At 41.4% G+C, this 20,044-nt stretch overlaps 2 protein-coding genes across 2 annotated transcripts in view; one reads left to right on the top strand and one right to left on the bottom strand.

Moving 5' to 3' along the window:
* The window catches only part of ift80 (intraflagellar transport 80 homolog (Chlamydomonas)), a 39,298-nt gene extending 32,697 nt beyond the window's left edge, over window positions 1-6,601 (top strand). Inside the window, exons 15-20 of the mRNA XM_044032328.1 lie at window positions 64-211; window positions 1,067-1,238; window positions 3,235-3,324; window positions 3,518-3,690; window positions 3,899-4,022; window positions 4,392-6,601. Of these exons, the coding sequence (XP_043888263.1) occupies window positions 64-211; window positions 1,067-1,238; window positions 3,235-3,324; window positions 3,518-3,690; window positions 3,899-4,022; window positions 4,392-4,502 (818 nt within the window). The 3' untranslated portion in view covers window positions 4,503-6,601. The remainder of the gene's footprint in view (window positions 1-63; window positions 212-1,066; window positions 1,239-3,234; window positions 3,325-3,517; window positions 3,691-3,898; window positions 4,023-4,391) is intronic.
* Window positions 6,602-7,337: 736 nt separating this feature from the next.
* On the bottom strand, window positions 7,338-9,075 carry LOC122773548 (uncharacterized membrane protein C3orf80 homolog). The gene has a single exon (XM_044032310.1). The coding sequence runs from the start codon at window positions 9,073-9,075 to the stop codon at window positions 8,398-8,400; it is 678 nt and encodes a 225-aa protein (XP_043888245.1). The 3' UTR covers window positions 7,338-8,397.
* Between the last annotated feature and the right edge of the window lie 10,969 nt (window positions 9,076-20,044).

The following is a 20,044-nucleotide window of genomic DNA, read 5'->3' as shown; positions in this document are numbered from 1 at the left end:
ATGTTCATTCACATGCGTCTAACGCTGGATGAAGAAGATTGTTGACTGTTTTCTGCACCACAGGTAGCATGGTTCACAGTATGGCGTGGAATGACACCGCTAACATCCTGTGTGGGATCCAAGACAGCCAGTTCACAGTGTGGTACTACCCCAGTGCGGTCTTCACTGACAAAGAACTGCTGCCAAAAACACTTTACATAAAGGATGGCAGGTAGATTTTCACAGTCCCTTACACTTATGACATTTTACCATAAACATCTCACACTATTCACGTGGGTGATGGATGGCTGTTATCATAGAAGCGGCAGTTAATTTTTAAATCCAAAGCTGGCCAATATTTCAGGCTTTTAACAGCAAAGGGTGGAAATGTGGCTTTCGTCATGGAGGAGAAGTCACAGGGAAAAGAGAGCGATAGAAGCAGGTTTTTGTATCTTCCAGCTTTTTCCCAAAGGTGCAACACATAGTACTTTAGGCGCTCCATGTTGCCAGCAGCTGTCAGACTGTACAAAGCTTCTTGCCCAAACATCCTCAGCTACAGCCAGTACAGGAGGTGCTAAGGCAGTGTGCCTGCATATCTATACAGGCAGTCCTGGACTACTTTTGCATGTCTCTGCTACATACATCTTAACTTTTATTTATTATTTATGCTTATTCTGTACTTACAGTTTATATTTATTTTTATTTTTAATGCATTTCTACATGGTTTGTGGCTGCTGGTGTTGGAATACAAACTTATTATAGTGAATGATAGTCTCTAATCAAGTTTGTAGGCTGCTTATGTTTACACAACCTGAAATCAAATTGCTATTTTTCTTTTTTGTCTTATTATTTTTGCTTGTATTTTGTTAGCATTGGCTTATACATTGGCTTTTGTGCGGTGTACAAATGATGAACACCAAGAGATATTTTATAAATGAGTACAATTGCTATCTAAAGCAGGATGGACCCAATTACAAAATCAACTCTTATAGATTACTGTACTGTGTGTATATACTCTATACTGCAGTAGTATGGAGTCCACATACTTCTACTAATTGAGATGTGTGTGTATTTGCCCTCTTCAAAGTGAGTTCAGTCGTGCCCCCCACATACTGAGCTATGTCGGTACCATGGTGACATTACGCCAAGGAGACGGTTCATTGGTGTATAGCAGTGTACCTCCCTACTCAACCGTGCTCCACGAATACAGCACATCTGCACGCTGGGAGGATGCGCTGCGCCTCTGCCGCTTCGCCAAGGTACATAGGTTCCACTAATTATCTATTAACTGTGCCAGTGAACTTTTTGTCATATCTGCTCTGACATTACTCCTACATCTGGTCATGTTTGTTTCATTGCCCTACATCCTTTTTCATACTAAATATTTGTTTTCACAAATGACTTCTTAACATCTTTTTAGTCACTCACAGCCATAATTTACTCATACATACATACATACTGTATACACTCACCAGCCACTTTATTAGGTTAATATAGTGGTAGGAGTGGCACTCGTGTGGTCTTCTGTGGCTGTAGCCCATCTGCTTCAAGGTTTGACATGGTGCGTGTTCAGAAATGCTCTTCTGCATACCTTGGTTGTAAAACGTGGTTATTTGAGTTACTATTGCCAGTTACCTTTGCCTGTAAATTAATTTGAAACAGTCTGGTCATTCTCCTCTCCTGCTCACAAGAGATGCCGGTGCTTAAAAATCACAGTAGATAAGCAGTTTCTGATATTCACACACCGGCCTCTGACACCAACAACCACGTCACATTCTAAGTCACTTCAATCAACATTTTCTTTGAACAGGTGTTCATAATAACAGCTGTGGCCGGTGTATGTGTGCGCATAAGATGATGTAGACAGTGTGATATATTGCACAGTCTCGGGCTCTTGCACAGTCTAGGATCCTGTGGTGTCTGTCACTTGCACGCAGGCAAATATGTATAAAGAGAGAGTGTGAAATAAGAAGGTAGTCGACAGGTTTATGGGAGCAGACCAGCAGGCTTTAATTAGCCTTCGATTAGCCTGGTGACACCATTTACCGGATTTAGCCCCCCGCCCCCACTAGACCCCACTCATAAATGCACACTCCTCTATATACATGTTTGAACTCTCCACACACATGCATGAACACACACACACACACACACATTGAACGCAGCGTGAGACTGCATCTTGGCTTGGGCGATGATGCAATAACCACAACCCTGAAGAAATGGACGCTAGTAAGAAGAGGAGGGTGGGACAGTAGGGAGAGAGGCACTGAGTTCTTAAGAGCTTTCTCCTCAACCCTTCCCCCACTTCTATTTCTGGTAAAAGTTTGGTGGCAGCGTGGCTTTCCCAGAATCGCGGTTGATGTTGTCGGTAAGCACTTCGCTGATTAGACAGAATACATGTAGCACTCTTGAGCCATGCACTGCACACATACAGGAATATAGAACATACAATGCACAGAGATTCAAATTATGGCTTCAGGTGATTGCTGTCAGTGTTATTTGTTGTTTCCAGGAGTGGTTTCCCATTAGAGCCGTTTGCGTTTGTGAAGGGCATTGATTCGAGGTGGGGGATTACTCAGTCACTGTGGTGAATCTAGTGTGAAGAATGCTCAACTGTTGGTCAATTGTTGTTTAAGACTTTTCACAGCTGCGTGGTAAATAACATGGTGACAGAGGTTTTTTTTGTTATATTTTGTCCTGCAAATGTTGCTGTTTGTGATTCTTTTTGCATGTGTCATCCATGTTTTTTTAAAAGCTTGGAGCATGACATCAATGCACTTTGCCATGTTATGAACAGGTTGTAAGGTGCTATAAAAACAGTATCATCCCTGTACACACTCATACACACTCACTCGTGTTGTACTGTATATTCCTCACTTTTGAGTCTGTCTATGTTGGAACAATGGAGTTGTTTTTTTTCTTTAGCTTAGATCTGTTGTTTTGTTTTGATTTCTGTATGTGATTGTTTATTGATGCGCTTCTTTTATATATCTTATACGTTTTCTATTAGCAGGTCCAGATAAAATCCATTTAATTCATTCATTTGTAATCACTGTTGTCTGAAACCATTAACAATATTTGCAGTAAATGAAAGTTATGTACTGTGTGTGCATCACATATGTAGGTGTATTAGTATAGCAAATCTTTGTGAAAAAAAGAAAACATTGTCTCTAAAGCTTGTCTCCAGTCTTTGTGTCCAATGGTGAGATATTGTCCTGTTGTGTTGCCGACTGTCTCTGATCACCTTTTCTTCAGGACCAGTCTCTGTGGGCGTGTCTTGCTGCAATGTCTTTGGCAAACAGGGAGCTGACTACAGCAGAGATGGCCTATGCTGCCATTGGAGAGGTAAGAGCATTAGTAAATGGCTAATTCAGTCGAGCACCCTGTTCTTTCACCAGGTCTTTCTACACAACAGCGCACAGTTGAATTTACTTAAACAACAATGATTCTGGCAGAATTATGCCCTAGGGACCAATTATAAGCTACCTCATTCATCATCTCTTTTTCCCCCCCTCTCTCCCCCCGTCTCTTCTTTTAGTTACCAAGAGTGCAGTACATCAAACGTATAAAGGAGCAGCCGTCCAAGGAGTCGTCTTTGGCCCACATGCTGTTGTTCAGTGGTCAGGTCAAGGAGGCTGAGGCCACTCTTTTACAAGCCGGCCTCATCTACCGTGCCATCCAAGTCAACATTGACCTTTTCAACTGGGAGAGGTACAACACAAGTGTGTCTGTGTGTGATTTTGCACCTGGAGGGGGCGCAGGACAGTATTAGCTGTTTGGGGAGGGGAGGCTTTACACGACCTTGTAAAGGTTATTTTCAGGAAAAGGTTAAAAATATGGGCTCGAGTGAGTGTTTGGAAGAAGCATGCTTGTCGTTACAGGATTAATGTGTATCTACATCATGTCATCTTGTATCCAGGGCACTAGAGTTGGCAGTCAAACACAAGACTCATGTGGACACCGTACTGGCCTATAGAGAGAAGTTCCTCAAGAAATTTGGCAGAAAGGAGACCAATAAGAGATTCCTGCAGTATGCTGAAGGGGTAAGTGAGGCCAGCTTATCTGCTTTACGTGATTACCGCAGTACTTTATTTAGGCTGTGACCACACAGGATCCATTTTTAGCAGTCTTTTTCTTATTTTTCTCAATGGATTTAGCTCTTGAGCTTTTAATACACTGCTTTCTCTCTGATTGGCTGCAGAAGAAAATGCAGTCTGCAGAAAGGAAATTTGACTTCTATTATCCAGTCACATGCAGAGCTGAACCAAAAAATAAAAAAAGCTCTAAATGATGACTTTATCATGTTATTCACCTCATTTAGCTGCCTTACATTTTCAGTCCCAAGCTCATCTGAACAAAGTAAAATTGCTCAACCAAGCTCAATTCATCTTGTCCCTCTGTCTCGCTGCCAGGTGGAGGTGGATTGGGAGAAAATCCAGGCGAAGATAGAGATGGAGTTGTCTAAAGAACGAGAGAAAGCCGCAAACGCCTCTGTGAGGAGCAGTGTGGCAGCTCGCCGTTAATGTGCAGGAGACTTTCCTCTGAAACGCCAGCTTTTGTAAAAATGTTTTTTTCCAATGTGTTTTTCACGTTTTGGGTCATTGGGCAGTTTGATTTGCCCTCAGGATAAAAGCTCCCCACTCCACATGTGATGTTCAGTGTCCTTCAAAAGTAACAAGTATGTTAAAGCTGCATTGAATAACTTTTTTGTGATTTTTGTTGTTGATATGTGATTGGGCTTCAATGGATACAAACATTGTAACATTATTTATACACTGCGCCCTTCATCTGTCGAGCAATACTATCAGACCTGACTGAGGGAATATGAGTACAATGGTAATGCATGGTTGGGATGACAAGGGTTTTACTGAGTAGTAGACTTCACCTCTGAATCATTTTGTGTTTTCAGTCATATTTTAACCTGTTTGACCCACTTTCTAGTGCAGTGTTGTTGTTGTTACCTGCTTCTGTCAAATCACCTCCTGTGTGCAGTGCAGGAATATCACCAGGTGATGAGATCTAAGCACAGCTACTCAGAGAAGTACTGTACATACAGTGTTGCTTGAATCTTCTCATTCTTCTTCTAATAATTTCCAGCAGGCTGTACAGTGAGTGCTGTAATGTTGCTGCCCTCCACAGTTCAAAGTTCATAATCACAGTTGTCTTCTCATCCTCCTTCATCACAGTTCTCATCTGCACTCTCTTCTTGCTCTTGTTCTTCTTTTTGTTCTTCTTCTAATAATAATAATGCCGCCGTCCACAGTTCAAAGTTCTTGATCGGTTCTTGGTGGCATCAGAGCTTTAATTTTGAAAAACGTAAAGGGAACATTTGGAGGTGTGAAAACTTTGAATGTAGAATATTTCATGTCCACACTATTACAGTATAAACTTGCTTTGAAATATAAAACATTTGCACATTTATACATGACATCCCATTGCTGTGGGTCACTGATTTTACTGTCCATAGTATCATAAACTCAAAAAGAAATTCAGTAAATCAAGCTCAAGATTAAGTCTAATCTTTTTTTTTTCCATTTGTCAAAAGTAACTTAGTATGTTAGCATATTGCTTGCTTTTGTTTCTGTTTGTTTTATATCAAGATATATTTTTACAGTTGATATGTTTTACATATATATTCAAATGCCTTCTGTAAAGAATCTCAACTAATAAAACAGAAATTCTGAGTATGTAAGTTATATTCTGTTATATTGCTGTCCCTGTTCTTCATGTTTCTCTAATCACTTGATTTGTCACTGAATTTAATCTGAAGTCAGCTTTAAAATCAGATTGTATTTCTGGATGTCTGCGTTTTACAGACTAATGTTTCTGTGTGAACCTCTGTGTGAGTTATTATTGTATTTCCTTTTCTGCTGAGGTATGAAACCAACTGCTTGCCATGCAGCTCCACCCCCTGGTTGGCAGAAGACCAGTGCATCAGCAGACCTTCATCTGTCTTGTGTTGTGGACCAAGAGGGTGGACTTAGGAAGAAGATCTTACAGCAAGACTGTTTCACAATGGTGTGAACAGACGCAGTGAAACGTGATTGGCGTGATCCCTGAAACTGTGAGTGGCCACAGATGCCAAAAATGTTACAGAAACAGAAAAAAAAATGACAAAATCACTCTTTATTTTTCCTGAACATATCTCAACCACTTCTAATCTTTCTTAGACCTCATCTTCCTCACATTTTATTCCCCTCTCATCCTCTTTCTTACTAAACCTATAACCCCAGTGTGATAAAGCATTATTCGCCCAGGCCTTATACACCCCTCATCTATGAAAAGACTTTTCGGCGGGGAGTCAGATTTCAAATGCATTACTGCAGATCGTCGATGACACACGGCAGATGACAATAGGAATTTGTATCAGAGTGGTTTTCTGTATTATTAAGCCTCGTAACAATCCCTCTTGAACGTTTGAATGCATATTAACATATTAGATTTTTTTCAACCTATATGTTGTATTCCTGCCTAGTTTTGCACTTTACATCACATAATTTAAGTCTTTTTTCCAGATGTTAATTATCAGTGATGACTACTGAACAATAAACACTGTATATTCTTCTTAATTTTGAAGTTACAAAACACCAAATTGACTTGGCTGTAATTGCACACTCGAAGTTCTTATATTTGAAATTGATGGCCAGCCCAATGCAACTGTTGGACATAATGCAGAATTAATGAGAAAGATAATGGTCATTGATTTGACCTTTAAAGTTGAACTGTTGTTTGGTCCAGTGGGCAATATAATATCTGGATCAGTGACGCAGATTCTGACGTTGACAAATCCATTTTGTGTGCGTGTGCATGTTTGTACCGTATTTGTTCCTGTGTTTATCCTTGTGTGGTTTTCTGTTTGTCTCTGTGAGCTATAAGTTTCTGCACATACAGTCGATGTTTTGAAACCTTAATATGTTGGGTTTTGGGAAAAGAACACCGACTAGTGTATACTCTCCTTTGTCATGTCCTCGCTTTATGTTTCTGATTCGGAGAGTGACAAGCAATATTCACACCTAACACATTCACATGCTTCATCCATGCATTTTGGGGTCACATGATCCACCTCATCCTCCCATCAGTGGAGGTTTTAAACATAGATTTAATGCGTTCAAGTGCAAAATCCACCCTCCCGCAAAATGTCCTTCTGGAAGGCAAAGCCATCAGTGCTGCTGCATCTGGCAGTGTTGGATTACACGAGCCACCACAGTCACCCTGAGACCTCTGGTCTGAGGAGCGTTCGAGGAGCTTGATGTTTCTCTTTGTAACGTCTGTAGTTTCGCATATGCCGATGCGTTGCAAGCTGCCTCCTCTGTGTTTTAATCACAAAACATTAGGAAAAAAAATTTAAGTTTGATTCATTGTGGTCAAAGGACAACTTTAATATGCTGATATTGTCGCAGTGAGGGTACACTCTTGTCTTTCTGACGGTAGAAAACCGTCATGGAGCTTCTCAGATTGATAGGTTGTGTGGATTTTGAAAGGTTGAGGCCACTGTTTTGTGTTTGGCACCTGCTTGTGCTTTTGCTTAAGTTGTAAATGATGTTGAATTTCCATTTCAGGTCTTGCCAGTAAATTACTTGATTGTTGATTAGTCATTTGATTACGATTTAAAGCAATATTTCTATAAATTAATACATAATCGTCTCACCCAGCCTTGAAAATATAAGTGTGACTGGGACTGAGCCTGTCTGTTACAGTGGCTGGATATGATGTCACCTTGGGCTTGAAGAATCTATAATGATGAGCAGTTTTCACGAGCTTTTTAGGCCAACCAATATACCAGTGGTTGAAGCCTGCTGCATGTGTGTGTGCGTAATTTCCTTAGAATATTAAATTTCTGCTTATTAAAATGAAAGCAGCATGGTTTAAATTTGACTGGTGAAGTATTTAAAATGATATTCAACACTTTCAGCCCTCGTAAGGGGTCACTGAGGTTACTGAGGAAAAAAAAATCTTCCCCTTTGGATGCAAATTCAACAAAGAATAAATAAAGTTCAGGAGATCTCATAAATCCAGCAGAATATTTTAGCAGGAAGAAGAAGAAAGGACGAGGATTTTGACAAAAGGAAAACTGTTTCACGGTGCCACCAAAAATTGCAGTGCTGAAATAACACTTAATGGGATTGTATAGCGGAGCCACATTATCTGTCTCTAACACAAAGAGCCTCAATTTCAACGCCCTCCCTTATATTTAATAACCTCCTTCACTTAACCCAAGCGGTCATTTGCATCCCAAAGGCCAATAATCCCCTATAATCTAACAAAACACGTAGATTTTCTCAGCCTCCTTCTTTATTCTTGACATTCAGGATTATAATTGCACTTGAGTTTGTGTCTCTGCAGCAGGATAATTACCCTGGTGGTATTAAAATAAGAATGCTATATTGTCTCTGCAGCTTTTGTTTTTGTTTTTTCCCGTCACACAGAGTTCCGTGATGTCCTTGCAGGGCTGTGTTGCGGTGCGGGCGCCTCCAGCAGGACATCCCGCCTCTGGTCTGCAGCCCTCGGTCCCGCAGCTGTCCCCCTGCTGCCCACATCGCACGGTCCGCATTGCTCAGCCTCCGACAGCAAGTTGTCGTCGGATCGGTCTCTGTGCATCTCCTGCATGCTCTCCTCGTACGTGGGTAAGTATTTCACCTCGTCATAAGATGGCAGACTCGGGGAGGTGAAGTCCCCGAGGCTGTACTCTGGGTAGCGGTCCAGCAGGGAGTCCTGGGACGCTGACGCGTGTCCGTGAAAGAGGGAGGGCTCCTCGCCGCGGTCGTTGTGCGGGTGCCGGCGGGGCCGCGGGCAGATGATCCGCTGGATGAAGTAGCCCATGGCAAAGAGCAGGAGCAGGATCAGGATTCCCGACAGCTTCCGCGTAAACCAGCCCACGTTGTCGAAAAAAATATGGATGGGGAGTTTGCAGCAGCGCACCGCGGTACCGGCGCTGCCGTTGCTGGCCACGACGGGCGGGCAGCACTGCTGGCCGTCGCCGCACTGGACCTCCCCGCAGCTCCGGAGCGCAGCACAAGCGGAGACCAGACAAGCCGATAGCAGGGTGCCAGTGGTTCCGCTCGTTGTCCTGCCGCCGCCCGGCAGACGGGGCATCATGTCTCCTGGATCTTCCCGGATTTTAAGTACTGCACGTTGCGTCTCCCATGCGTGTGATGTTGTAATGTCCAAGTGTGGCAAGGTGCGATTGAGGCAGATCTCCCTCTGTGTCCAGCTGTGCACGAATCATGTGCTCTCATACTGTTGCCACTGCAGCGCAGAGCGGGACAGCAGGTGAGGGACGACCTGTCCGTCTGTCCCTCTGTCTGTCTGCCTGCTGTGCGCACAGACGGGAGCAACATCAGTGTGTAATGGACATCATTGAATAATCTTGCATCATTTTTACATGAAAACATTTGAATCACTTTCCGCCACTCTGTTGTGGTCAAGTCCCACCAAAGGAAAAGTCAGTGTCAAGTCGCCAAAGAAAAGTAGGAGTTACTAAACTCACAAGTCACTGAACAAAAGTTCAGAGTCACCAAAGCAAAGTCCAAGTCTGGTCTCCAGTGTCTCCACTAGAGAAACCAAAGAAAAACCATGAAGTGCAAAGAGTCAAGTCCCCAGTGTTTGAGTCTGAGTCACCAAGTTCAGTCCGGAGACCCCAGTGATTCAGTCAGAGTCTAAGTCACCAATGAGTCCAGTTTGAGTTTCCAAAGGAAAGTCTGTGTTGTGTTAAGTCATGTGTCGGTTAAGTCATGAGGCCAATTGAGTCATTTAATACAACGACCATCAACCAACCAAACTTGTTATGGGTCTCACACATCAGCTGAAGGACAAACATGGACTCAAACACCAAAGAAATGGAAGAAAACAAGTCTGAGTTTCAGTCATGCTTCCAATGTCCTTATAAGACTACAATCCACTGACACGGTCCATGTCTGATAGCAGTGTCACAACTATTTCATTCCCCCAAGTGTAACATTTACTGCAGGTATAGAATTACTAGAGAAGCATGTACACATAGGAAAATACATTTACTCGAGTATTATATAATTTCGAGGTACTTGAAACCTGAATTTCAATTCAGTTCTACTTTATACTTGAGATGTGATACGATATGAAATAATAAGCCTTTATCTCGAGATGAATTTGTGAATTTCCGAGGGAAATTATTCTTAGGCATAGAGGCTTCCAAATGAGAAATCATACACATATGAAGGGCATAAATAAATGACATGAGTGCATTCAGGTTCATGTAACACAGTAACTCACTTCCTGCTCAACTCTGGAATTTAAAATGATATAATGTTGTTTTTAGAACTGTTAAGGTATCTCCTCCTGCATTTAATTTGGACCCTGAAAGCATCTTCATACCTGATAGGAGCAGTTTGTGAGTACAAGAAATGTAAACGGTTAATAATGATCTTCCTTGCCCCACGACAGTCTTTTCAGATAGGTTTTTTCATTGCTGCACATCCATTCGTCTTCTACCGCTTTACCCTAGGACTTAGGATATAGGGTGAAAGGCTGGCACACCCTGTACAAGTCGCCAGTCCATCACAGTGACACATAGAAACATCCAGTCTCACATGTACAGTCCATTTACAGTGTCCAATTAACCTTATCCCCAAATCTGCATGTTTTCAGCCTGTGGGAGGAAACCAGAGAACCGGGAGAAAACCTCAATCTCAAGGGGAGATTGCTGCACATACTCAGAATATACACGATCAAACTACACTTAACATTTTTTAACCATATAGGGCGGCATGTAAACCTCCTCAGCCACACACACACACACACAAGAGAGGGAGAACTACCAATGTTAAATATTGCACCGATGTCCTACCAAATAGTGCACACACACACACGTCGGCCAAGATGTCTGCCACATTTGCATCCAAACGATAATCTTAACTATTGCACAGATGTCACACCCGTTGCACGTTCCCCCACTCAACCATGTGGCACAGATTACCACTGAGATATTGCACATCCCTCAAAAAAAACTGGGTATCAAGCAATACACTTGTCCTCACACCTGTGCACCCTTACACACACACACACACAGACACACACAGACACACAGACACACACACAGACAGACATATATCGTTATCTTATACAACAGTTTGATCGAGCATAGATTAAAAGAGAGTTGATACCTGTGTGACTTACAGTTTGATAACCTTTAACTTCTCCCTGATTGCATCGGATCATACTCACCATGCAGGATGTGGTTTGGATCACAGGTGATTTAAAAGCACTGGCCTCTGTCTCCTCCATTCTCACTGATGCCTTCAGTGGAGTTAGTGATGGCCTTTTAATGAAGTTACCGAACCCTCTTACTTTATAAGAGGGGGATATTTTTGATTGGACGGCTTTAGTCGCCCCACACACACACACACACTTTGTTTCCGAACTAATTAGTTCAAACAGCCACATGCTGCTTAATTCTTATGATGTCATATAATAGTCAGAGGGAGCAAACTTCTTCTTTAATACTTAAACTACATTTTGCTGCTAATACTTTCTGTACTTTTACCTGGAATGAAGTTTTTTTCAATTGCTCTATTTATTTGTTACTTTTACTTAAATTAGGAGATCTTGATACAGCTCATAAACTATAATCTGGTGTTTTTGCAGTACTAAGTGTACTCAGTTACACAAAATGTAATGTTTCCCTTGTGCTGGAAATATTCTTTATGGGTGTTAATGTTATATAAGGTTATTAGATAATTGTTGCTGGTTCATTCTTGAGTTAATGTACTGATGTAGTCAGTTCTGGTGGAGCTAATTATGATTTTAAATGCCAGGCAGTAGTTGAAGTTGAGAAAAATTGTAAATATAAGTGTACCTCCACCTGATTATATACTCTATGTTGTTCTTTTATTGCCCCAGGAGTTATTTATATCAGGAGTTTGGTCAGTTCTACAGAGTCCACCATTTTAGACCAGAATGTTTTTACAAAAGCTCACAATGGACAAACTAAACATCTTTTTAGTTTTGATGCTAATGGAAGGATACAGATGTTCTCCAGTGTATACTTGGAAGGGAAGGGTGAATGAGGGTTATTCAGCTCAAACATGCAGCTTTATCAATAAATATTGCAAATTATTTTACACACTGTATCTTTAAATCTGTTACAGCGCCTCAAATGCTTCATGGAAAACGATTAAAATAGCATTTTTGTAGTATTTATGTACGCATGTGTAGGAACAATGGAGTAAAATAGCTTCTCTCCATCTAAGGCTACAACAAAAAAAGAGAGCAGTTGGGTTCAGTAAACTTAAACGTGTACATAAAGTACAGAATTCTTCATGGCAGTTTTCCAGTGGAGACCTGGAACCCTCTGAAGGATCGTTGAAAGTCCTCAGGGTCCACTTGATGATCATCGTCCCCAAAAGGCAAGAGTGTGCTTTAAATCCACTAATTTACTGAAGTTTGTGCATGTACACAATGAAAAATGTAACGAATGCCCTTGACATAAGGCGCCAACAGATCTATCCCCTTCATAAAAAATGAATAGTTGGTGCTGTGTGGGTTGTAATGGGCCCCATTAGAAGAGTGTCTGGATTCACATTAGTCCTGCCGCATCCTAGAGAACCGTGTGTCTGCAGCCCAGAAGAACATAACCATAAAACTAAATCTCCACTTTAAACGATAGTCTCCTCGCCCACAGTGTTAATTTACACTAAAGCTGTCCCTTTGGATAACGTCCAAGAATGACAGATAGCAGTAAGCTGGTCCACAAGTACTGAATATTAACTGAATAATTAAACCAGTCTGCATCCTCGGTTGTCTCGCAATGAATCAATGACGGACTGTATAAGTAGTTTTCTGCAGTGGTTGTTACATAGATTGAACAAGGTCACTTTTCAGAGCCATATTTCCTCATATGATCTGAAAGGATTATGACTTTTTCTCCTCAGCGAGCAGGATTTATGACGTTGAGACAGAACAGAGAAGCCTACAGCCTGTAACAATATTTTAAATAAAAGGGGGGCCTTAGTGATGAGATACAGCCTTGACAATCTTTGCCAGGTCATCACGGTGTTAATCATGTAGTGAACCCTTATTGCTCCAAATGTCTTCATGTCGCTAATAGCCTCTGTGTGTTCCTTTCCTCCCTAAACAAGGCCTAATGCACTATTTAACAAATGTAATTACTGGCGCATTATGATGTGAAATTCAGTAGAAGGGCTGCATCATGCAGCCTAATTTATGCAGCATCACATTTCGCAGGGCCCCTCTAACCAAATAAACAAATACACAATCAATAAGCTGTGGATCTTGGCTGAGTGTTGAGCCCAGAAAACACTGAGTTCGGTCCATATTTGCAAGGATTTTTCCCAGCACTTGTGCTTTTCTGCTACTCACAGGGCTACTATTGACCTGTAAAACGGAAAAAGCTATTTTCGAGCACATCGTTTCACTCTCTACAGTGTCTGCGAAGCAGGGACTAACAACATGGAGGGAAAACTTGACACCGCTCAGCGTTTAAATTACACAACGCAGCGATGATGATAAGATAATGTTGCAGTATTTACACCGTTTCGCCGATCTCAAGGATTTGATGACATTGTATTTTAAAAAAAGAAATTCCCTTCATTTGGCTTTTGTTTTTCCTTCTTTCTTATTTTCTCTTTCTCAAGTCTGTTTCTAATCCACCACATCCTGCCTCTTTTCCCCCCTCTCTTCCCCTGAAATACACCACAAAGTGCTGTTCTTGTGTGTGAGTAAGATTAATTGAATGAACACCCCCCCACCCCCTCCATACATACACTTTCTCGTTGTCTGTCCATGTAGGAGCAGCTTTCAGGAAACACATCAAACTAATTGGAGAGCAACTGCATCCCACAGGAAATGGCATATTTTTTTCCTTGCATTGGACATTTGCAGAACGTTTCTGTGCTCTATCAGGTGCAATGACGTCTGTGAGCCTCTGCGGTGTACAAGCATGGATCTACACTCTTAGACTGAGAAAAGAGGATTGAGGTTAAACAGTGACAAGTTTACACACAGACAATCTGTGAACAGCAGCAACACAAAGCCAGCTTTGCTCACTTAACCCAATAATCAGAAGATGTAGCCTCTTGTTTGGCTGACAATTAAAGTGATAACACACTGACTGTGCTAAAATGTCGTGTATGGCTGCTTCCATTAATCTAGCATAAAGGTCTCTTGTGTTGTGCTTAATAATTTAGTCTTATGGGGTCCATTAGTTCTGTGCAATGATGAATGGTAGCGTTCATTTTCATCTGTCAGAGACACTGATGTACGGACCGCCCAACGCTCAATGTCACGATTATTACGCTTGCATTAATTATGAAACAAAGGAAGCCTTGTCAGGCTGCAGGCTTTGTTAATGGACCCACTGATCGCTCTCGGTTTCTCTTTGTTTGCACCAGAGCAGAAGTCACAACCTCAGGGTCACGGCCTTGAGACCAAGCTCAGCCTCTCCAGCCAGCGAGTGATACTACAGTATCACAGGCGCTGTGAGCTCATAGAATCTCATGGATTGTGGGCATGGATTTGTCTGACTGTCTAAAACAAGTGTTTTGTTTAATTTGCGTGTAACTGCTGTGTTTGTGTGCAGTTTTTAGACCCACGACTGCAGGATGCGTGCGTGGGTGTCGTCAGCGCCTGTGTATTCCCATCAGCTTGAATTCTAATAAAAAGCAGGGCCTGCCGTCAGTGTAGATTGTGTGAATCCACAGAGTCCCACACCACAGCTATTTCACACCCACGTACTTCCTCTAATCTTATCGCTCAGCTGGAGTCTACAGGACTGTGTGTGTGTTGAGAGTACAGGGCAACTATATTTGTCTCTCCGTTTGTTTGTGTGGGTGTCTTTGTGAAGTTTGACGCATTTCTTTTTCCTGATTTATGTATTCTGTGGAGCAAATGTGGTGGAGAGGGAGGCGAGAATGAAGGACATGTAGCGCTGGCCATGGAATACACTTCAGAGTGTAGATAGATAGATAGATAGACACTTTCAAACTCACAACGTGACAATAACATGCTTTTTGTCAGATCTCGACTCAACAAGTGTTGCAGATGTTCCCTTCTAATAAATATGTTTGAAAGAAAGTTTGCCTTGATGCAGCTTGTTCTCCCAGCATTGTTTTCTTTGGCTCAGAGATGAATCAAAATCCTGTGTACATTTGAGAGGAAACACTTAAAAACTTGTTCTCTGTTGTTGGCCATTTTTTTTTTGAGAGAGGGGTTAAATCCACTCTATGTCTTTGGAGGAATCAATCTCTGTGCTGTTAATAAATCTGACGAGTTGAGAGCTGTTTGTGCTGAGCTGGGCTCTTTTTGATTTTGCGCTGAATAACCATATACAGTTGGCTTCGCGATGATCTTAAGCCATAATACGCTGCTATTATTTATACCATTTTAATGGGTAATTGCACTAAGTGATTTGACTCAGCATCGTTGCTTTCTTTTCAAATGAGAACATGATGTTGCCAGGAAACATTTTATACATATGCTGTAGATCAACTCCCATCTCTTTAGTCCTTTGGAAAAAATTGCTGCCTTGCTCCTTCACGCTGCTCAGACCGTCAGGACATGAGTGTCTTTAAAGATATATCTATATTAATATTAGTAGAGGAATTAATAGTGTTCTGTTGTTTTTCTGTTGCATTAAGCGAGTCTGGTTTGTTACTTTGCTGATAGGGTAAAACACAGTGACCTTGTGTAGCTGCACAATTATAGCCACTAAGTGACATTTTCCATCATCTCTCAACTTTTATATCCGTGTGTGACATTAAGATGCAGACACATTAATGTCACATGGCTAATGAAATCCACAAACCGGCCCAAACAAGAGGAACAGCCACTTTCTCCCTCTGAGATAACCTGTCTACCAAAACCCGCCTGCAGGTGACTCAGATCCTGGGTCTCACACACATACAGTAAACACTCCCACCAGACACCAAACACCAAACACCTGGAGGTTAAATATAGGACAAAGTTTTCCCATTCCCACATGTTTTGAGCGGAGGCGGAGGCAGGGGATTTTTGACCCCCTGCCTCCGCACTACTCCACTGAGTCACTCTAAAAGGAAAGAGAGTGTGTGTGCGTGTGTGTGTGTGTGTGTCTGTGTCTGTGTCGCAGAAGGTGAACATACCACGGCCTCCAGTTCTGTCCCTCCCACCAAACGCCCACATCACATCCAAGTGCTCGTCCTTCTGTGGTGCTGGAGTTTCCTGAGGGCTCTGAAATAAGGAGTTGACAGCACAGCGAGAAAGCGGCACTTAAAAAACATAAAAGGACAAAGACAAGAAAATAAATGCTTATGGACTGGGAATAGTATACTTACGAAAGTGAAGGGTTAGTTTAAGACTTACAAGAGCTTAAACTGATGTGACAGGAGGGTCCACAGTGTAGACATTGCCTTAATTGTGGCCTCTATTCCTCTGTCACATCCCAGCATCCAGACAGGACATCTGCTAAGATATAAAACTGTGTAGCAATAAAGGCCAACCCCATCTGGTGATAAGGGACAATGTAATTGTCCCAGGATCTTTTTGTAAGACTGTGTAGGTGTCAAATCCAAACACTGACCATATCAAGGACAGATGTGCCAAGAAAACATGGAAAATACACAGAATCTGTGTGTGAACTAATATGACTTTAGTTTGAATGTAACAGACATAGTTTATATTTAAAAGCTTTTCATTAAAAACATTAAAAACTTCATGTACTCTTTGGTAGATCCATCATTAATGGAAGATGTTATACAGAGAGATCGCTCATGTTCACAGACCTCTAATTTAGCTCATCAATACAAATATGTGATGCTGTCGAAAATATGAGTACACGTTTATTTCACACAGGACAATATTGGGAACACTGGTTTTAAATGGACCACCTTTGCCATGTAAGCACACTTAGGAATGAGAATGTGAATATATCAGTTTATCCAGACATATACATATAAAACAGAAATAAAAACCCCAATAAGATAACAGAGAAGAAACAAGCACAGGCCACAGAGTGGAGTAACAGGTCCCAGTAAATCCAATCACAATACATACACTGCTTTTGTGTCCTCATATAGGTGAGGTCAACCTATCGATTGCACTGGAAAAGAATTTTTGACGACTGCCAACCCTTAGGCCCTATGCATTATACATAATGGTGGTACAAGGTTGAATGACGCTGCCACTGAAATCGATCTCCAGAGCCTCTCTCTCTCCTCTCTGCAAACGTGTTGCTCTGAATTGTCTTGTGTTCAGCTCTCTCTCTCTCTCTCTCCCTCCATCATCATCTTCTCGCAGGGTCTACAGCAGTGGATGCGGGCGAGACTTTTGTGACGATGTGATGAGAACAGCAACATGAAGTATGTGTGTGTGTGTGAGAGAGAGAATACATATATGTTATATTAGAGGATGTCTGAGCACTAATGAACAGGTTTTCTTTCTCCCTGACTGTCTTCATACTGTATGTGCTGTGCAAGTGTGTGTGTGTGTGTGTGTGTGTGTGTGTGTGTGTTGGATAATGAGTCTGCACAATGAGGGCTCATATTAACCCTCTTGGGTGCGTGACATCATCATTTCCAAACAGGTTTGTCGATATAAAAAAAAGCTTAGTCACAACACACTCACACACACACTGGTTTGGTTTTGACACTTACTCTGACCTTAACCATAATAATTACTACTGATCTAATCTGACCCCTGACCCCTGACCCCTGACCTTAACCTAATCCTGATCTCAGCCTAACTTTAAATAAAACATGTCTTCACCTTAAAATCTCGTCTTTTATGTTATGGGGACTTGATTTTTGTCCCCATAAGGAAGACAAGTCCCCATAATGCTGTGCAAACAGATTTAGGTCCCCACAACATAAGGAATACCAGGTACACACACACACACACACAAACAGGGCAATAAATAAGACGAACTGAGCCACAAAAGTCAGTTGACCTCTCCAACGAACTGTTCTAAAAATAGATCTATAGCTAGATAGGGTTATATAAAATATTTATTATAAACCATATAATCTGACATGACACAGATGCAGAGAGAAATAACGCATGCAGAGAGAAATATGCAGAGAGAAATAACCAGTCTTTCCAGTCTGTAAATGCTTACTGCAACAAAACCATGAGCGTGTGCTACTTTTATCATTTGAAAACAGTGCAGTGACTGGTGTCTAATTTCAAACTAAAATGCACAGATAGATGAACTTTTGATCTCACCTTTTAGATTAAAGACTAAAATTTGTAGGAGAATTTACATGCAATCCCTAAAACTCAAAGAAAATTGCTCTGGATAATTTTAAAATCATTCTGAGGACTAAATCACTGGTCTGTCACTGCATTTATGATTCTGTCAGTTTGGTTCTCTAATGTCTGTCTGTTATTGTTTTTTTGAAATTTGGCCGAGTCGTCCTTGTTGATGTGTGTTTGTTGCTGCTGCCTCTTGGCCAGGACGCCCTTGGACAAGATATTTGCAATCTCAGTGGGATTATCCTAAAATAAAGGTTAAACAATAATAATAAAAACGTATATATCTTGAGCAATATCTCACTGTCTACATGATGGTTTTGCATAAACGTGAATAAACCTTCATGTTTCTCAGAGGATGAAGTCTATCCAGACCCTTGTCCAAATAAATAAATAAATAAAAACATTCCTGTGATGTATCTTTTGTCCCTGGCTGGTTGAGCAATACATTTTCCATGATGCATACACTGTTTATTTAAAAGCTACTTAGCTTCTCCTTTTTTGGTGATTTATTGTTTGATTTTTCTGTATTATTTGTGCAGCATGTTGGTCAATTGAGGTTATTTTGAAATGTGCTATAGAAATAAACTCTGCTTCATTTTGTCCCCCTAGTGCCATCATCCTGTCCACGTTTGTGCTTGTGAGTAAAATACTTTTGACGATGATCTGTTCATGTGTTCATATTCTCTTCTTCTTCTCTTTAATTGGCGTAACTTAAGTTTAACCCCCATCATAAGATCAAACCTTTATTTGTCCACTTTGGCAAACAGACATGTACATGTATATAGGTACAGCCTGCAGATTCGTATTCCTGCTAAATGTTTATTGATCCCAGGTCTTTTCTCTTGAAAGCCAATACTTTTTTTGCAACTCAAGCTCAAATTATTCCCAATAGTAAGCATCATTTCACCAATTTCATATTGCATTTTCATTTTCTTTACCCCAGTCAGCCTTTTCACAAAAACACTTTGTCACCTTATCCTCTCCTCTCTCCCACCCTCTTCTCTTTTTCCCTCCACCCTTTGATCCACTGCTCTCAATTTATCTCCTCTCATTTCCTGTGGTATTGGGGATATTGTCTCGCCACTGAGTCTCATCTGTGTGCCGTCTCCCCTTGCACAGTGGAGCTGATCTCTCCCTTTAGACTCTGAGACTTGGATAAGGTTCCTGTTTGTCTCAGGCATCTCTCTCTCTCTTTCTCTCCCCCTCTCTCCCTCCCTCTCTCCTCTCAAACTACACATCCATCTGTAAAAGACTGACAGGTGGATGGAGAGAGGAGAAAGGGAACAGATCAATGTGTGGAAGATCAATAGGAAAGCCCTTGATCCTTCACTCATTCCTCCCACTTGACTCGATCTCACTCACGCTCACATGAGACTCTCCCTTATCTGTGTTTCTCCCTGCTGGAAAGGGAGATCTCAGTGTTTGTGATTCATTTTCATGTCATTTTCACCACATGAGCCACAGACCAGGCATCACCTCAGAAACGGAGTCTTCTGAACATGAATACTGTCTCCACTTTTTTTTCTCCTTTTTTTTTTTGCAGAGTCATTGTTTTACCGTTAGAGTGGAGCATGTTTTTTGTTGTGTGAAGGGACATCTAGTGGTGCCTCCTGATACTGCAGGCTGCTTATTATGTGGTGTGCGTGTTTTCCCGCTCAAACTGGCCTGGTTGAAGACTGTTCAGTGGCACAACCTCATTTCCTCCCAGTGCAGACACTTTATTTTGAAAAAAACAATGAAACACTTGCTAATCACATATATACATCATCATATCATATAGTACACCATATAGTGTGATAGTTTCTGTAGATTTAATAAATGTCTAAAATGTTATTTGTTTAACTTT

The sequence above is a fragment of the Solea senegalensis genome, linkage group LG8 (assembly GCF_019176455.1).
Source record: "Solea senegalensis isolate Sse05_10M linkage group LG8, IFAPA_SoseM_1, whole genome shotgun sequence".
In the NCBI taxonomy this organism is placed as follows: domain Eukaryota; kingdom Metazoa; phylum Chordata; class Actinopteri; order Pleuronectiformes; family Soleidae; genus Solea; species Solea senegalensis.
Note: the sequence above shows the minus strand (reverse complement) of the source record. Positions and strands in the feature narration are given on the sequence as shown.